This window comes from Brachyistius frenatus, unplaced genomic scaffold (genome assembly GCF_029030835.1).
Source record: "Brachyistius frenatus isolate BFR_SWC_R1_liver_20210118 unplaced genomic scaffold, ASM2903083v1 Contig_8, whole genome shotgun sequence".
In the NCBI taxonomy this organism is placed as follows: domain Eukaryota; kingdom Metazoa; phylum Chordata; class Actinopteri; family Embiotocidae; genus Brachyistius; species Brachyistius frenatus.
The window spans coordinates 7559957-7579539 of NW_027210607.1; the positions used below are offsets into that span (position 1 = coordinate 7559957).

At 40.4% G+C, this 19583-nt stretch overlaps 1 protein-coding gene across 2 annotated transcripts in view; it reads right to left on the reverse strand.

The window, feature by feature from the left end:
* The window catches only part of itga9 (integrin, alpha 9), a 47905-nt gene that overhangs the window by 8880 nt on the left and 19442 nt on the right, over positions 1 to 19583 (reverse strand). For both annotated transcript variants that reach the window (XM_069690189.1, XM_069690190.1), the window contains exons 16-23: positions 8276 to 8428; positions 6865 to 6941; positions 6304 to 6451; positions 2509 to 2595; positions 2273 to 2352; positions 2044 to 2127; positions 1477 to 1585; positions 1268 to 1375 (exon numbers count right to left, since the gene is read on the reverse strand). In XM_069690189.1, the coding sequence (XP_069546290.1) occupies positions 1268 to 1375; positions 1477 to 1585; positions 2044 to 2127; positions 2273 to 2352; positions 2509 to 2595; positions 6304 to 6451; positions 6865 to 6941; positions 8276 to 8428 (846 nt within the window). The remainder of the gene's footprint in view (positions 1 to 1267; positions 1376 to 1476; positions 1586 to 2043; positions 2128 to 2272; positions 2353 to 2508; positions 2596 to 6303; positions 6452 to 6864; positions 6942 to 8275; positions 8429 to 19583) is intronic.

Here is a 19583-nt window from a genome sequence, read left to right on the forward strand (position 1 = left end):
TCATTCACTGTATTCTCAAGTCTAACAGATTTAGTTATACAAGGTAAGTGGGGCAGGAGGAAGCAGGCGTTTAGTCATGATTTTTGCTGCAAAGACAGGCTTGGATTTGGGTTTGACACCAAAAACGTTGACACAAGCACGTATGTCACTGAAACTGGCCCAGTCCCACTATTGTTAGGAGTCTCCAGGGCTCACAGGAAGTTCCCCCCACAACAAACTGGTACCCCTCCCAGACAGATTTCTCATATGGAGTGATTTAGAGGTGTCTAGTTTACTGCCCAGCCCCCGGGGAGCACTTCCCCTTTCCCCTCTCCGCAGTCCAACCTGAAGCTCTGGAGGTGGAAATCTCCTCTGGCCTTTCCTCATTGTCTGCTGTGCAACCACCCAGCGTGTCTGAGTTTTTATTGCCGCGCTTTGTCATATCCTGTGTTTATGCCAGTGTGAAGATTCATATACTGCACTAACGGCTGCACTAATTTTAACCAGGTGAAATCCCCCACGAGAACACATCTTTCACAGTAAATATTGAAGATTTTATGCGGAAAAACTGGAACATATAGAGAGAGAAACTTGTGTATAATTTCCGCACAAATCAAGGTGTGTATAAAATGTAAGAATATCTGGCTATAAAATATACACGTGAAACTGTCCAGTGTGCCACAAGCTAGACGCATTTAGGCGTTTATGATATGTGGTTCCAGGCTGGGGATGGTACAGCGCAGTAGCCGCCTCTGCCCCATTCCCATTTCGTGCAAGCTGTCTGAGCCCCTGAAAGTGATTCCAGATGGCCGCTAGGAGGGTGGGATACAGTCAACCCTGTCTGCCCATTCACAGCAAATACAATTAACAGCTTGAGCTCCCCCATGATCTACCTATATGAAAGGAGCAATGCAAAGGTTAAGAAAACATTTAAACCCAGTGGGAGGATTGTGTTACTTTATCTAAATGCAAAATGTTGTGAAACAAAATGGATGGCTAGCTTCAGTAGCAACGTCAACATTTTTGCTTAGATTTTCCCGGGTCCAATGGTGCCTCACACTCAGCAAATTGCAGATGGTCTCACCAAAACCTCGGCTGTTTAGACACTTTCTATACACAAGTGTGTCCTCTGAGGTGAACACAAGCAGCCGTGCCATGAGGAGAAGCAAGACCGACAGACGTGGGCGGGGTAAATGAGCTAAAAATATGGCTGCCTGCAGGTGAATAAACTAATAAATAATGATTTCGGCTGGATAAATAGCGAAGATAGACTGCTGTTGGCATCCACCTGTGTTTCAATGATGTGGAACATGTCAGCTCCGCTGCCAGACAGCCGGTTGGGTATCCTGATGTCCACAGTGGAGCCAGGCAGCCTGCTGGGCCCCTTGTTTATGGCCTGGAACCACATCACACAGAGACAAGTAAAGAAAAGAAAAGTGAATATATAGGGAAACATTTAGAAATAAAAACTGCATATATTGTGTGTGCTTGTGGGACCTGGAAAGTGAGGTTCAGCGCCTGGAAGTGGCAGTCCATGTCTTCCAACTGGACGAAGCGTGAAGCATCGATGGAGTTTCCGTACACAAAGGAGCTTGGTGTCACCACACTAAAAACAACCATGTGTTAAAATAGCTATTTAAAAAAGCTATTTAAAAGAATTAAATAGCTATTTATTGAATGCCCACAGAAACAGTGTTCAAAAGAGCTTCATAAAAATCTATGGCTTTAATCAGCTGGACAGAAGCGTTTTCTTTAGCAGCTGAGATATGGGTCCAGCCTCTCTTCACATTAAAGACAGCAGCCTTATCAGATGTCAGAGCTCTGGCATATTTGGGCTGTTTTACATCTCTCTCCCTCCTCTGTGAAGCAGAGAGATGATAAAGCACTCAGAGATAAAGCTTTTCAAGTTGATATCCTCCATCCTGAGCAAAGCACTCCCTCTTTTCCTGGGAGCCAACAGCTGGACAATCACTTCTTCATTTGAGACATGCAAAATAGATAGCTTTACATTCGCTAAAGAGTAACTACACTGTTACGGGTGTTCATGTTTTATTTTGATCTTACCCAGTAATAGTGGTGTCGGTCTCATGAGTCAGAGGGATGGACAGATCTAAACTGTTGTCGGAGAGTTTATGCTCGGGATTGGCACTAAAACAAACAAGGAATAATAAAGTTAAAAAAAATTCCTTTCCTGTCTACGGCTTAAAGTTACAGACATTGATGAAAATAAAACAGCATTTCAATTCTACAAAAAAAAAAAAAAAAATTATTGTAAGATACACACAATGCTTACCTTTTTGCCTGAACTAAGAACTGCAATGTGTCATTTTCGCCCGAAATCTGGCTTGTGTCAAAAATCACTGCAAAATGATACTGCAGAGAAAAAGAAGAGTAACTTGGGGTGCCACTGATTGTTTTTTCAACAATGAAGCAGTTTTCCATGTGATCAACTATGTTTGTTATAAGACACAGCATATTTGTCTTAAAAATGAAATTTTTCTTCATGCAGTTTTGTGCAATCAGTTCTACCTTAGTCTGTGCTCTCATGAAGGGAAATCCCACTCTGCATTTCAGGAAGTCCAAATCAACAAGTGCGCAGGAAATACCCTTCTCTTCCTGCAAAAAAAAAAAGATAGAGAGTGAGAGGAGGTGATGAAGACAGACTGACTGGAGACACTGTGGGAAACGTGTATGGAGACAGAAGACACAGTAAGGTATAACCAGTAGACAAAATGCAGACTGTAACACAGAGCAATCAGTTCTGGTGGCTTCAAATAGTAAAATAAATAAAATTTTCAGCTGCGGTTGGGGATACATGCCAACATTTCCAGTATGATTATCGTTTCTACGTGTAAACAAACAGGTTCAAGTATCTTATTGAAGTTGTAAATTAGGTTAAACAAAGAATGTACGAAGCAGTGATGGCACACACATCCTGGAGGGTGGGTAATTGGACAACCTCCAGGCTGTGTGTTTGGAAGCTTGTCTAAACACAATGGAGTTTCACCGGCTGCACTGTATAAACACTCAGGCCCTGACCCTGCAAGGAGTAAGAATTCTTTTAGTGAGAGTTCACTGAGAGGCTGTCAGCTGAGCTCATGCGCTGGGAGAAAGATGGCAGAGATACCTCACAACTGTAACCATAAAAAAAGAAAAAATAAAAAAAAAAAAGAGACAGACTCCTGCATCCAGAAAGGGGATTTGGGTAAGTCATACAAAACATCTGCATGCACTGGCTGCTGTCCAGCCTGAGTTAGTTTTTACAACATGTGTCCAGATATGATAAAGAAATGAGGTGTGATGGTTGTCTGTGCTGACATATTTAAAAGGTAGACATCCATCCACACTTCCATTTCCCCTTATTCAGCAGGTTCTCAGTGTTAGAGCAGGGTGCAGCAGTGCCCTCCATCTTCATTAAGTCAGCTTAAATAAGCAGCACTGCCCTCAGCATGGAGACTACGGTGAGGCCTGTAGAGGTGGGGTAGAGACCCCTGTGCAACTGGCAATGATGGAATTTCCTCTATTTCCTGTATTCCTCGGTGCCGCTGTGCAAACACCGCCTGTCCCATGGGGCTGGGCAGGATTTGGGGAAGTCAGCCTGTTTACCCATCACACACCTGGCAGCCTTTGAGAGAAGGCAGAGCACTCAGACATGTGGTGCACTGTGCTCCAGAGAGAAGAATGACAAAGTCTGTTTGTTCAGCACTTCTTTACTTTCTCTTGTCTTCTCTGTCAGGAACAAATACATACTGGGGGTGTTAACAAATGCAGTGCCATTATAAATCATCGGAATTGTTTACCCTTCTTTAGTGTCAGCTGAAGCATCTACTGGAGTATTACATCAGTGTGAATGATAATACACAGGAGGCCTGTTTTCTGTATGTTCTGTGTCTCTTTGTGTCTCCATCCACTTTTGTATTTGGACATTTGGCTTTGCTCTGGTCTACCTTTTCCAAACCAGTGTCATCACCTCCTTTATACTCTCTACAATTGATGAAGATCCATCTCAGGCTCTCACAGCACGAGTAAAGTGTCACTTCACAGCCAAGAAAATCAGTGATTGATAAATTCGTAGGTTTGAAGCTGTGCTGAAATTCACACATTTATCAGTTGCACTCTAAACTTCTGCGTTTTTCACCACAAGGTTCATTTGTTTCAACTGTTAAATCACCAGAAGTATTCAGATCTCTTATGACTAAAGTTGTGCATTCAGCTTAAGTAAAAGTAAACTATATCATAACAAACTGTATTTAAAGTATTAAAGGTAAAAGTACTCATTGAAAATGGTATATATAAATATACTAAAATCTTAAAGTGGAATCACACAGTATTACTGCTGGTGACTGATTTTGAGTACATCTTAATTGTGCCTAATATGTATCAATTATACTATGTTGTACAAAAGTAGATTTTGATTTACACTTGTGGAGATGTTTTTCACATCATATGCAGCAGTGTGACAAGGTGCATGATATTAAGCATAATTTTGATTATTTAATATGTCATTTTTCATATCTTTGTTATATTGTGACATACAATTGTGGACAAACACTCACAAAAACCATCCTATATTCATCCGAAATCACCCAGTACAGCTGCCGTGTTCATCTTTAAACAGCATTTGAATATTCTTGCCACAGTGAATCAGAATCTGAGGCAATAAAATTTAAAAATAAAAATCAATTTAGCAAAATAAGTTGCAACTATACAGAACATGTTTCAGATAAATGGAGAGGAGCACTGCCAGATATACAACAGCACAGATTATCTGCCACAGCTCTGACCATTTAGAAAAAAAACTGCCCAGACATTTCAGAGATAAAAAAAGAAAACACAGAAGCCAGTGCAGAAGTCTTTAAGTCCACTGGAGTGAAGGCAGAGCTTATGAAACCAATTCACCTCCACAGCTATGTGACAGCTGGTATTACAAAAACAACAGAGAGATAACACACTCCGCTCTTAAATGTCAGGAGAGTACAAGTTCATGCTTCACTCACTCGAGAGGAAGCCTCGGGGGAGGGTTAAGAATGAACTTTACCTTTGCAAAAAAGGGGTCACACCATCACCTCAGACTTCTCTAGTAGTAATTAGAAATGTCTCAAAGAGCACATGGCAGTAAATGTGCTTGGTGGCCTCTTTTTCATCCATTGATAGTGTTCACTTCCTGTTCCCTTTGTGCAGCAGGCCACCCTTTACTTATCAGCTTCCTGAACAAAATGAGGCTTTGGGGCTGCTGATAACCTGACACTTAATGTCAGCCCAGTTCATTAGATTAGCTATGAAACTGAAACTGAAACTGACCCACTGTTTTTCTAATATTTGCCTGCAGCATATATTCTATTTAAATTCAATTTCACCTTTGTTGGGGGTTTCAAATCAAGCCACAGGTTGAGTGCTTTGCAGAGATGGTTTTATCCATCACAGTGGTGAAAAAAACCAGCTGGAGGATAAACATGAAGTCCATTATGTCGGAGGGAAGGGGGGGGGCATCCTGATGGATGTTGTCAGAGCGCACCATCTGACGTGGCATCTCTCTCTCTCTCTCTCTCTCTCTCTCTCTGTCCCAGCTGTGAGCAGATCTGCCTTAGTCTTTGCAAGAAGTGAGCGAACAAACGTGAGCAGAGGCAGAGGCGGCTGCTGTGAAATCCATCTGCACGCAGCGCAGTCTAAAGGCAAATCTCTCAGGTCGAATGTGGGATGGAGGTGGGTAGATATTTCTTTAGCAGTGACAGAAATCATTAGAGGTCTAACTATTTGTGAGGAGGAGGTTGGATCAGTAGTTCCATGAAGGTCAGTCATAATCCCCTCTTTACATACGTGTATTTATTTACCCAATTAAACACGGCCTGAGGAGAGTTTTTAGGCATGAATAATACGATTTAAACGGTACATATTTCAAACTTGTGGGAATATGAAGTATGTGTTATCTGCCTTGTTCTCATGCATACAGCTCGTTTGTTGCTGATATGGTGTGTGTGTCTTGAATGAATCAGAGAGGCGTGTGACAGGTCAGCCAGAGGAGCTGCCCTCTGAGACGGGACAGCTGTTGCTTCACCTGCTTTTTGTCCTTTCATCTTCACTTTTACCTACACGGCTCAGACAAAGTTTTAAGCTCCTCAGTCCTCACGCAGGTCAGTTTCTGCATGATTCACTGTTTAGACTGCGCTCCTGACGTATGATTTTATGCTGTAGTCCCTGGAAATAAACTATCCTTGTGAAAATGTACATCTCAGTGGAAAACTGAGGCTATTCATCTGATAGGCATGTGTAAAATATATAGTTTTAGCTTCACTTCTACATTATTAATGCAAAATTGCCACAGACCTTCTGCCAGAAGTTGATGTAGAAAACTTCTCTGGAGAAGTTGAAGTGGATGTTGGTGTCGTAGGCGTCGTCTCCAGCGTTAGAGATGGTCAGGTTCAAAGAGACGTTCTTCACTCCTCCGAGAGCCAAGTGGGGTTTGCTGTGCAACCTGGTAGGAACACAGAATAAACAATGTACCTCAGGAATTGCAGCAACTTCAATCGAAGAGCAGCATGCAAAGACTTATATGAACAAAGAGTCTTTGTTTCATTTTGAAATTTGTACTTTTAACTGTAAGTATGCTGAGAGGGGTCCTCCTAAAGGAGAGTGTTGGCACAGGTAGGAAAACGACCCGTTACCATGACAAAACAAACTGTTGCTAAATGTACAGAGAACAGAAGATACACAATAAAAAGAACGGGAACTCCCTAACTATGGAAAAACATATGGATATCTTCCAAGCATGCGTCATGGTTCCACTACCCACACCCACATGGCCTATGACGTCAGCTTGCTTTCTCCGCACTGGAAGAACAGGCCAAAACAGAGAATGAATCTAAACTGCCAAGACGAAGGTTTTACCCAGACAGCAGCAGCTTCCCATGAAGCCTCAGGTCTGCAGCGCAGTCGTCTGACAGGCAGTTCTTCTCAAACCAAGTCTGAGGAGGAAACAGTAAAGTACACAGTTCATATGACTTCATGCTGCTCATGCACTACACACACTGACTCTGTGTTCAGACTAGGGGGCAGTGTTGTGTTGTTGTTGGAGCTCTCCAGTAGATTTTTTTTTTAAATCCAGGAAGGCTAAAATCATGTCTAATCTCCCCCTAAAGTAGTCAGAGGAGAGTCTTTGGTTGAAGGCTAAATCATGAGAGGAAACTTAAGTCAAGCAGTAAAGTTTGATGTAACATTGATGAGTTTCAGATAAATCGATTCTGTAGACGCTGACAGACGCAAATCCCTCCGTTTTTCAAGAAGTGCAGACGGTGGGGAAACACATATGGGGCAGGTTAGAGGTGGTCGCAAAGAAAATAAATGAATCAGTCTTTTTGGATTCCACTCAAGAAAAGCTAACACAGACAATAATAAGCTGGTAATCAACACCGAATTATTATAACCCCAATTTGAGCTATTTCCTTCATTCCTTCTGTGGAAGAGGTGACTTTCTTTTTGTATCAGGTGTGGGGAGAATTTCTCTTTCAGTCCAGTCAGTTGAGGAAATGAACTGTATCAAAAATTAAGTAGAAAACAACTTACTTAAATACCTATAACTTATAAATAACTTATTCTCTTTCTATGAGCGCAAGATAAACATGAAGGTTTTGGTGTCTTGGTCAGCAAAAACAAGAGACTTATAAATGACATTTTCTTTCCCAATTTTTATGCAAAACAACTCATCAAGAAAATAATCAGGGAGTTCTACAAAAGCATTGTTTGTTACAGTCCTGTTACAGTATTACTCTTGAACTAAATTATAGCTCTATAAACGTGATACAGCTGAACTGAAGTAGTCTATGAAAATAGGTCAAAAACTAAATTAAAACAGGCTTCATTTTGAGAATATTTATGATCCTGTGACAGCAAATTTTAATGCAAGAGCAACACATCCTCTGATGCCCCCTTTCTTGATCAGATGAGGGCTAGAAGGTTTTCTTTTTTTCAGAGGTAACAGATCCATTTAGTCCCCATCCAACTACTGGAAAACAAATCTCAGTGATTTGAATGGATAAAAATCCATTTGCAAGATACACACAATGAAAATGATTGAGAGATTCATACAACTACTGATAAGGATTTTCCAAATAATGACTGTATCACACTTTGATAAAAGTTGCTGATACTGTAATGAAGAGTGTGCAACTGGCTCTTTAAGGTCAATTTTAAATTATGACTCCACACTTTTTTTTCATTCTTTTTTCCAGTAATAAAAATAAGACAACTGTATTTGGGAGGATTTTACTTTATATAAAAAATATATATATCCTTGTTGTACCTCATTCCTCACTGCAATCTTATTTCCTTTCCTCCATCGCAGCACTGGAGTGAGTGCGGGCAGGTCTCGGTCATGGTGTCCCGTTAGCACGTGCTTCCCAAGACTGTAGGCCACCTCGAATGAGATGGCTGTGAACACGTCCTTCACATCTTTCTGCAGAGACAACAAACAACAAGGCTGTTGCAAAGAATTTGTCCAACCATAGACATAAAGCTATTAAAACAAAATGTGACCTCAAAAAAATAACTGTCACGTAACTGTCTGGGTGATTATAGTAATTTAACATCTTTGTCCGATTAACGCCTGGCGCAAAGACTGATTACACTGCAGATTATCAGAGGATCACACAGTCTGGATATGATGTTATCACAGTAATCACTGGGCCATAAAGTTGCAGAGCTGAACGCAGATGTAAGCGACAACACATAAAATCATGTGAACTGGTTCATATGGATGGGTGAGACATCATTCTTATTGACAGTCATTTCTCTCTTAAAAAAAAACAACAACAACTTGTTAAAATTTGTAAAACAGGGCTGCCACTGAAAATTCTCAGCAAAGTGGATCCTTTTTTTTTGTTGTAAACCTGCTGGCACTGCCTCTGAGAGATATCTTAGCGTTACTGGCAGCTCCATGTAGGACCACAAAAGAAGTGTTTGATTTGGCATGGGGCTTGGAAACAATGCAGACAGAATGAAAACAGAGCGCTAAATGTGATCAAATCCTGCATCTTCGTTAGATGACAGCGCTGAAAGACATACATGGAAAAAGTAGTTTGATGTTGGTTTTTCATCTCTTTTGTCTGTTACAGCTACACTCAGCTCTTTGAAGACCGCTTGGTGGGTTTGGCTCTGGTCTCACTATTTAAAAGCCGCAGCAAAAACACACAACTGCAACTTGTGTCCCTATTCTAAACTGATGTCTACCAACATGGAGCCAAGCCCACCGTGTCAACACAGAGCGCTCCCCTGTGTCTTCTGGTGGTCATTTAGGCCCCTTGTTCTCTTGCACTTTCTCTTTTCTGTCCTTTATCAGAGCGTTTTCCAGTGTCCTCCCACCCATCCTCTTCCCTCAGGCAGGCGCGCAGCCATCTGTGCACTTTGAGCACATTCAGCATCATCAGTGCCGAACCCACCCAACTCATCAGCAGAGAGAGTTATAGCAGGAAAGAGCAAACGCTAGTGCAGGACATTAACAGACTGAAACAGCAGTGCTGGGGCTCGAGAGGTAACATGACACAATTACTCAGCGCGGGACAACTGGTGGTATACTGTGTGAAGCACTGGCAAAGCCCTCGGCCTCAGTGGCAATTAAAGCAAAATGCTTGAAATGGCCCCTGTCCGCTGGACTCTGAGTGAACTGACCCCCTGGGAGAGAACTGTGAGGGTCTCCTGCCCCAAACTCCCACTGCTTATCTCAAAGTTTCACAAGCCACAGGGGACTTTGGGGTCATAATGGCTTAAAAATAAAATGGATTGTTTTTGCACAATGCTTAAAAGGGGCTTTTATACAATAGTAAACAGACTTAATCTTCCCATTGCAGTAATGTGTTGTGGAGACATTTCCGTGTCTTTTTTTAACAGACATTGTGCAGATAAAGGATCACATTCTCCTTGAAACACAGCATTAAAGACTGCTAAATAACTGGAGAGCACCCAAAGCTCACAGCATGCTCACATCAGACGCACCAAAGTCTGACACTCGGCGTCATCTTTTATTATCCCTTGATCAATGCTGCCAATTGCCCAATTCAATTCCAAACCCCTGGTCGGGCCATTTACTCCCACCTGATCTGGCCTGTAAGTCCTGTATTTATGGGACAGAGGAGTTCCTGAGCTACAGCTGAGAAACACACTGGCTAGTGTTAACTGCCTGCTAGCTATAATTCTCTGGAAAGAAATCCAACAACTGTTCCTTACATGCTGGTGAAGTTCAGAAGACAAAGCTTGCGACAGGCCATTTTCCACTCAACAGTCAGTGTTAATCCTCATTCAAACACAGAAGCCGCAGGATGGGTACCCAATCTCAGATCTCACAGAGTAATGGAATGGATGGCATTTCTAATATTTGAGAGCCAGTAATCAAAGACTTAATGAAGTTTATATATAGTTTAAAAGTTGATACCAAGTTATATAAAGCACATACATACATAAATAGTGTTATACGCTGACATTACTGAATCAGACTTTACAGAGACTTTACAGAGACTGACTCTTGTCTATACTACTTTTTAGCATGTCACAGATAAATATGTCAACAGCTTTAACATATATATATTTTTAAACAAGACAAAAACACGCCAAAATGAAAATGTCCTTATTGTTTCCTACTTTGGGTTGACATTCCTGACCTCTGAATCACCACCAACATAAATTCTTCAGAAATTAAAATTGGTCTGACACTTCTTAGCAATGATTGTTTCCACCATTTGGAGAAACCACTCAGAGCAAACATTGAGCAATTGAAGATAGAGCAAGAAGAATGCCTGAAATGTCTTGATAAATACTACAATAGTCATTTACTGACATGGCATTGCACTCTGCTCACACTGGGGGCTGAATATATTCAAATAGTCATAAAGTGAATTTGGATCTGGTAATACCAGGCTAAACTGCTCCTAACTTCTATTTGGACCAATAATCACCATCAGGTCATTTTTGTGACAACATTTAAAAAATGTTTTTTCTTTTTTCTTTAATCTTACGCATAGAGGTCTTAAGCAATTTCTAAACTGCATTCTTAGACAGGGAATTCCTGCCAATAAGTGTTAATATTCTGCACGGTGACTTCAAAATAGTCTGAAACCTCTCATCATCCCATGGACAACATTACTCATTAAGGCTTCCAGTCAATACGGCAGAGGTGCCAGAAAACTCAGCGAGAAGCAATTGTTTTCCAGCAAGTTCTCAACATAATTGTGAATTTCCAGCTATAGGATGAAAAATCTGCATGTCTCAGCAGTTCTGTTTTTTTATGACACACTTGATGCAAGTGTTTCCTCCCTGATTATTCATACAGTTAATTTACAGGGTGCAGCTCAACTTGCCATTTGGCATGTTTTGAAAGAAAACAACTCAGAGTCAAATTTTGACCTACAACTCTCCCTTGCTCTGGAGCAAGGTTTCTGCCAATACAATATCTCAGTGTTTATGTTCACACTCAGAGTCCATTTATTTAGTACAACAGAGCATAACTCACACTTTACCAACTATTCTGTCTCCTTGACTTCCCTCTCTGCTGCCTGTACGACTCTTTCCCACACATCCATAAAGTAAGCATAAAGTATTGTGTTTTTAGGAACATAATGCTGCTACTCAAGCATTAATCTTACATACATATTGAATAGATTTCAGCTCTAGCTGAGCTGCACTCCAGTTACAGTCTAGTGTTGCAGGCTCTGATTCTCACATGTTAATCTGATCAACAAGATGGCAACACACCAAGCTGCCCCCTTCATGCTCGCAGGGAGGGTGACGTCAGGCTTTCAAAAGGCCCTGATCCTCAGTTTAAACGCCTCTTACTTGGCTGAGATGCACGAGAGCTCCTCTCTCAGCCAAAACATTCCCTCAAAAGCATATAGCTTAAGCCTGGTCATGGGAAGTCTTTATTAACTCGTGAGGGAGACGCACACGCAGCACTCCTTTTTAGGACAATAGATGCTTGAATGGCTTGCAGGTTGAGGTCTTTTTTTTCGTTCAGGGCTAAACGCCAGGAAAAAGCTTTTTAGTTAAGTGATGAGTGGATTCAGCCTGTCAGAGAGCAGGGTGACGTGTGTATGTATACTGAGACACTATGAGAAGACTTGAAATTTAAAGTATTTACGGTAATGTCCGCAGCATATGGTAGACACACACTTGAACAGCTTATCTCGGCGTGTCCTAAAAGAAAAGTCAAGAAGTGAGACACTTAGTGAAACTTTTAGAGACTGCAGGTCAAACTGCAGCAGCTGCACAGCTCAGAATAGGTTAACAGATGTTGGGGATCCTACAGTGACAAACTGAGTAGGAGTAGAAAAAGAGTGCCGTCCAATTGTTTTTGCTGGAAAGGTTTTTCAGACAAGTGAAGTAGGAACAGTTTCAATCTGTCTGTGAAAATAATTTTCATGCTCCTTAATCTTTCTAGTCACGTGTCAAAGCAGAAAGATGAGAGTCTGTCACCAAAGTTCCTTAAAATGACAGATCTGTAATCTTTAAATCACAAGAGATCAACTGATAAACCACCTGCCTCATACGCATCTTTGTTCTTTGAATTTTAGTTTGATTCCCTCTAACATAATTTTCCTTCAATGAACTTCACTCATATCAAACAACCACCCTTTACATCCTGCTAAAATCCCCATAAGAGCAGCTTCTCAGCTCAGACTGCTGTTTTCAGTGGAAAGATTAAAAAAAAAAAAATCTAAATAGCTTCCTCCAAGGACACTGTCAAGGACTTCTGAGTGCAAATAAGCGCAGCTGACTCTAAACCTGCCGGGTGTTTTTTTTACAATTAAGCTCTTTATGTGGTTTTCCTCTTGCTGTTTTGTTACTTTAACTGTGCCCTGATTTTTCACTTTTTGCTCCCGCCATTGTGCCCTCACTGGCTTGTAACTTCAAATGAAGTGTTTTTATCGATCTTATAATTTTTATTACAGTAATTGTTGTATTCTGTGGATAATTGACTGTATTGATAATACAGTCAGTTTGTCAGCACTTTTTTTTTTTTTTTACTGTAAACAGAACAACACCACTGAGAGGCGTGAAACTGAACCAAAAGTTGTCACTTAGTTTTGAGCGATAAAATTGAAACAAAGAACTGAAAGATGCTAAAATAATACCAAAAGTGCAGAGCACTTTGCTGAAATGGCAAATTTTTTTTAACAAAGAGTTGCTTATTTACACACCCAGCAGTTACAAGGCAAAACTATCATTCATTTGGGATTGTGTTTATGCCCATATAATGCAATGAAGTCCAATTTTAACTCTCTGTTAGCTCTGTTTTTGTTCTCCACCACCTCCTGAGGGAAATATTTGGATCCTACATTGCTGAATGATTCACTTTGTTCTGTCTACTGTTTGGTGCTGAACAGGTGGTGTACGGTATTTTTTGTTTTAGAGCTTTTAAGCTGAAAGAAGCTGGCTGCTCTGTGGCCAAAAACAATGAGCAGTGAGAGTGAACCAAAACAGTAAATGTGTTGGGCGAACAGCTAAACAAGGGGCTGAAACTTACCATACAGTTCTGTAAATCTGAGGGGAAATGATGACTCAGGTGAAGAACAACATGAGCCAGTGAACTTAAAAGTTAGTAGAAGTTCAAATTCAACCAAAAAAAAAAAATGCTCTTGGGCTTTAAGGCCTTCAGCTTTTCCAAAACCAAATAATTGAGTAATCTGAACATGCCAGACTACTAGTCATATCAATTGTATGCATTATGCCTTTGAAAACTGTTCCCATTCAACATGAGCCATGTTTACTCCGAACGATGGAAAATATTTCAGTCTGTCTGAACTTAGTAGTAGAGACAGCGATTCTCAGATGTGTGTCCAGCTTCAGGCACCAACCTGATAAATCATACTCTACCTGAACAAAACAAAACACATTGCGTTCAGAGACAAATCAAACTGGCAAAGCACTTCAAACAAGAGCAGAGCTGGCTTCAGACTTCGTCTGTTGTATCTAGTACAAAAATCAAATGCAAACTCAGAACTATACAACTCCACTGATTGCTCCGGTTATTTAGTTTTAATTTGAAAAGAAAACAAATGTGTGGATTTACAGGGTTGTACAGTTATGGTAATTAGTGGTCGATGGTGCTTTGTCTATAATGAACTTTCGCACAAATAAACTGAAACTTCTTTGACTGAGATTTGTGAACCTTTACCTAGTCACTGTGTCACTTGGAGAAGATGTAAAAATGAGGACAGGACTGTATTTTAATGTCAGAGTACAGTGGAAGTCATAAAAGTCGTTTGAATCGAACAAAATATTTTCTCCTTTCTCCATTTCTAACTCTAAACTTATTCCCTCCTCGACTGATTCTTAGCCCCCGTCCTTGTTAAATCATCACTGTCTCAAGTTTTCACACTTCGATTTATGTCCAGTTTGATGATTTATATGTGGTTGATCAGAATAGAGATCAGGAAATCAAATTTCAACCCCTCCTCTCCCTCTATACGTTTACAACCCCAAAAAAGGCCAGAATGGAAAAAACAATAACTGATCAGCTGTACAGTTTCAAAGACAGGAGACTGAAACCAGAGTAACATTTTGGGCTGTTGTTCCTGTGAAAACACAAATCAACCAAATCCTAACCTTTGGCCAGACTGAGTGCTGCTAGATACGGCGGTGTGTTGTAATGGCTCCCATGAGCAAATGCGTATTTCCTCTTGGCTAAAATAGACGAGTATCATCACTTAAGTGACAGGAAACTTATATCTTCTGTACTGTCACGCATGAGGCCTCATCACGAATAACACTAATAAATAGAGCGTTGCTCTCAACACAGCATGCACACAGAAACATTCATTTGCATGCCACATGCCTTTAAAAATCCTTGTCTCACAAACTAACTTTACTCTGAAGCACACAAACAAACACACAGCTCTTTCAGTAAAATGACTCCCCTCAATGAGGATCCCAGGGGTGCAGATAAGCAGATATACATCTCCACATCCTGAATCCATATGAATTTAATTTATTGCTTTTTAAAACAGCGTCCACGTAAACACAAATTACAGGAAACTTTTATGGCCTCGTATGCATCATGAAGAAGGCATTCAACATTTGACCCTTGGACAGTTAAAGTCACAGCTGGGATTTATAAAGGAGGAGAGAAAGGTGCCTCACTTCCCCAGTCGAAATTGGCAGATGGAATTGGTTTACTGCTCAAACATACCAAATTCATCAGCGTGTTATTTTTACTACGTTCTATCAACAACAACTTGATTTAATGCCAATGCTAACTATAGCTGTATTAGTGTAGTATCTGGATCTGAAATCAAGCCAGTTACCAATAAATACACAGATGTGTTCCCTCACATCTCAGTTCCTCCTCCCTCAGTTTCCACATTGTGTTACTCTCAGCACATTATTTGTTTCTGTTCTTTTTTCAGTCTCGCTTGAAAACAAATCTTTACACTCCTGAAATTTAGAAGCAACAGGAGCAGAAGTGAAAGTGAATAAGTCTTATATGTCCTGCTTTACACTATTCATTCTCCCGTCATCATCATGATGTCTATCTACCCTTAACCCCGGGCTGATCTCTATTGTAACCTGACTGACGAGTGTGGAGTCACCACGAGGACACATCCGAAGAAGCAAAACAAACTTAGTGCTGAAAAAAGAAAAGAAGAATTCAGAGGAGATCCTTTTAAGGAAGCAGTTTCGAGCCTTGGGAACTGGGAATCAAACAGAAACAAAGTGTCTCTAGTCACCTTATAAGTCTGTATTGTGTTTTAAGAAATGACGAGAAGAGTATTTATAATGCTAATAATAAGAAAAAAGAGGGCTTCTTGCTTGCTGGGATAATAACAGCATCCTGTTCCGTACATAAGCTATCAATAATTTGCAGTAAAGTGAAGTATATTGAAAACAATAATCTTTTGCCATTATTAACTGCTTTTCTATTGTGGGTCTTCTAGAAAAACACTTTTTTTGTTTATTGTGAGATTTTATTTTGAAGTGGATCAATTCAACAATGATTTCAAATACTGAAGTAAAATATACTGCACTTGATAGTAAATATGGAATATTTTCAGACTTGGTTTTACTGGACTCTACTCATAAATCATCTGACTGAAAGCATCAGAAATTTATTTCTGAAACAACAAGCATCTGAAGATTTCCTGTCAGTGAGAGATTAACTTCCTTCAAGATCCCAATACATCTTTTTGCATAAACAGGAAGCTCCTTATCTGCATTTTTATGTAATCAATTGCATACAAAAATAGCATGATTTCTAAAACATTGCGGGTTTCTTCACAAAGTTCACAGCTGCTTATTTCTGCACCATGTTATGATGGTTTGTATGCTTTAACTGCATCTATTGAAAAAGACAGTTTCAGTCGCAGGAGGAAACATTCCTGTGATAGATGAGATACAGCAGGGAGGGGCAGTTTAAAATGTGCTGCGTATAAAATGGAGTTCGGTGTGTTTGTCAGTGTGTTTGAGTCTATTCCATCCTGGTAGTAGAGGAGGTCTCCAGATGCTTCCTGCAGCTGATTTCGTCACTGTGCACAACTCTGGGGCACTTTTACTTCAGTTATTGTTGGAGCCATTGTTTTTAGACAAAGCCACGATAAAACTTCACCACCTGATGATGGTTGGTTACTGTCTCTGCCGGACATAAACACATGTCTTGTGTATATATTTCTTCCACTTCCTTTGTGGCGGATCCAGTTTGTTTCTGCAGGAAGCAGAATTTGATGATGACGCCCCGACATATACACATATTACCAAACAGGTCAAGTAGTGGGAAATGATAAGGGCGTCCCCGCCAGGTTGTTAAGGAAGCGTCGCAAAGATGCATCACTGCATCACAGGCAGCATTTATGCTTCAACACATGTTCACACTGAACACCCAAACACATGTACAGTACGTTTCCTCTGCAGTGGAAGTGGGAAACATGGCTAGAGAAACTCTTTCATTGTGGTCAGACTTGGCCACCCAATACGTTGCCTTGCGGTGGCATCATGTGGCGGTAACGCAGCCAAAAGACTGCAGAAACGTTTTGCCCAGAATGCTCAGCTGCCAAAATCAACAAATCATCAAATCTGCCCAACCTTTGCTTGGTCTTGATATGAGTAACAACGACTGATTTACTATGGCAACGACAGAGTGTGTCTAATGAGCAGCCATACCAAAAATAATACATCACTTACATCTTGCATGCAGATGCTTGAGAAGAACTTCATGATAAATCTGACTTGTTTTACTGTAACAAATGTCTGTTGGCTGTGCACTCCTGAAATAACCCCTGAGAAGAACTGTCTAATGTTCATGCTGACGCGGCCATGTAGGGAAATCCTGAAGAAAAAGTTACTCAGAGCTAAAATTAACCTGAATAGTTCTTCTTTGGTATCCAGTAAATGCTATTAACATTAATACTTCCTGCCTTATTTATATGACAGTGTCTATGACATTTTCCACTTGATTTATTAACACAGTGCACTGTTCGAGTATTTTCATTATATTCTTTGTCAATAGGTGCTTGACTCGCTGCCATGTGTAATAGAAGACAGCTGGATTTGATTACCTCCCTGCTATATACTTTCATTGTATCAGCCCTCTTGGCCTGAGCTAAATGAAACGGGGAGACCAGCATCAAGGGAATTGTACATTTCTGCTGAACTTTAAAGAGGCAAACAAAGCAGGCAGTGTGGCAGCGGCTCTGGGTTTCCACGTGCCAGACAGTGCTGCAGTTCTGGGACTTTGTCACACCGGACACTCTTTGGGATGCAGTGACAGGAACTCCTGCTTTGCGTTACTCTCCTGGGTTTCCTGTTTGTCTGCGGAGAGCAGACTCGAGTCAAACAATAAGTGGAGATGATTTTTCACATTTGTTTTGACTCACTTTGAGGAGCAGGTTTCTGCTGATTCCACTGCAGAATGGAGTTCAAATACAATCAGGTGATCCGTCAATCACACCAAAGTGTAATATACTGTCTGTCAGTTATTTTACTTTGATGTAAAGTCATGTCCAGTGAGCTGCAGCTCACTGTCTGGAACAAGATACAGACACTAGCAAAGTAAAACAACTGGCAAGATACCAAAAACAAAGTCAGTGTCAATAATGAACCTTTTGCCTTATCTGGTTTATTTTCTCAATCAATCAATGGATCGTTCCGGCCCACATACAAGCTAAAGCCAAACTTATACAATATATTCAAATTTAAATCTAACAGAAGGAAAAAAGGTAACAAGCAAATGCCTACATGTGAGAAGCTGCACCTTCTGAATTTTTGACATTTTTGCTTAAAATAATAGCAATTTATGAATGATCAAAATTCTTGTGGATTAACAACATATCAATGGATCACCTAATCATTTCAGCTCTACTATTGACAATTTAGACTTGACCTATTTTCCAATTTCCAGTTTCATATATCAGTCATTTGGGGACACAGGCAGCATGTTATATGGTGTAGCTGATGCTACATCAATGAACCCAATAAGAAGCACCAGAACACAAACTTTCAATAACACAGACTTTTCCTCTGACTTATAAAGGTGCACTTTATGCTATCTTCTGTGCTCTAAATTTAGCCAAATGAGATATGACTGAGGTACCGCATGATACTAACTAGCAGGAAAACAGGCACGTTAAAACAATTTCTTTCAATTCAATTTGCAATGATAATGACACATATAATGTAGTTTCTTCTGTAACTTAAAACACCATCATCTGCACATCTACACCGCCTTAAAGTCTCATGCATTGCATTCAAATTTTACTTGTCTGTAAAGTCACCTTTTCCATTCAGTCATATGAGAGGGGAAAGAGCTTCCGTGTGTTTAGCCTTGACAGATAGATGTTCATCCTGTAGATGCCTCCGTAACAGCAGCGGTCATCAGAATCAAGTTTGATGGACCTTGAAATACTCCAGTGGTGCCAAGCAAATGTTAGGAGGACATGGGATATAGGGCACAGAGTAATATAGGCCAGGGGAAAAGGGGGGTGGGGGCAGGATACTTTACAAGCTAAATTAAACAGACAACTGTTACAGGCAGGGCTTTAGCTGCCTATTTTAGCTCTTCCTTGGAGACTGTGATGCGTCTACAGTGCTACACAAAGCCATTCATGACCACTAATGGAACGGGCTTTTGGCACAATTTCAAGGCTCACGTGCGCTCCGCGGTAAACAGGCCTGCTGCAGTAAAAACACGTATGATGATGGATAAACTGCCAACGATGTAAACAGGGAAGAAGTGCTGAACATTAACAGAGGAATACTTACAACATATCTCGTAGACAACCAATAAATCAAAGCCAAGTGGGCAAAGTTGGCCTACAACCAAATGCTTGACACAATGAATAAGGAATGCTTTATAATTTATAGTGAGACACACTGTAAATCTATGTTCCCTGATGTCCTCCAATAAACATATAACATGCACACATAAGTAAACAAAGTACAGAACATGGTCTGTGATATCATTTCTTTTTTTGTTGCAATTTCTTTTTTTTGGGTCTTTTTGCCATGCAGTGTGGCTATTTTAAGTTTATGTTCGGCAACATGGATGACATTATCACTCGGGAAAATCCAACACATATGTCATATATATAAAATATATGTCATGATATTTTGTACAGTCATGGTTCATATGCATC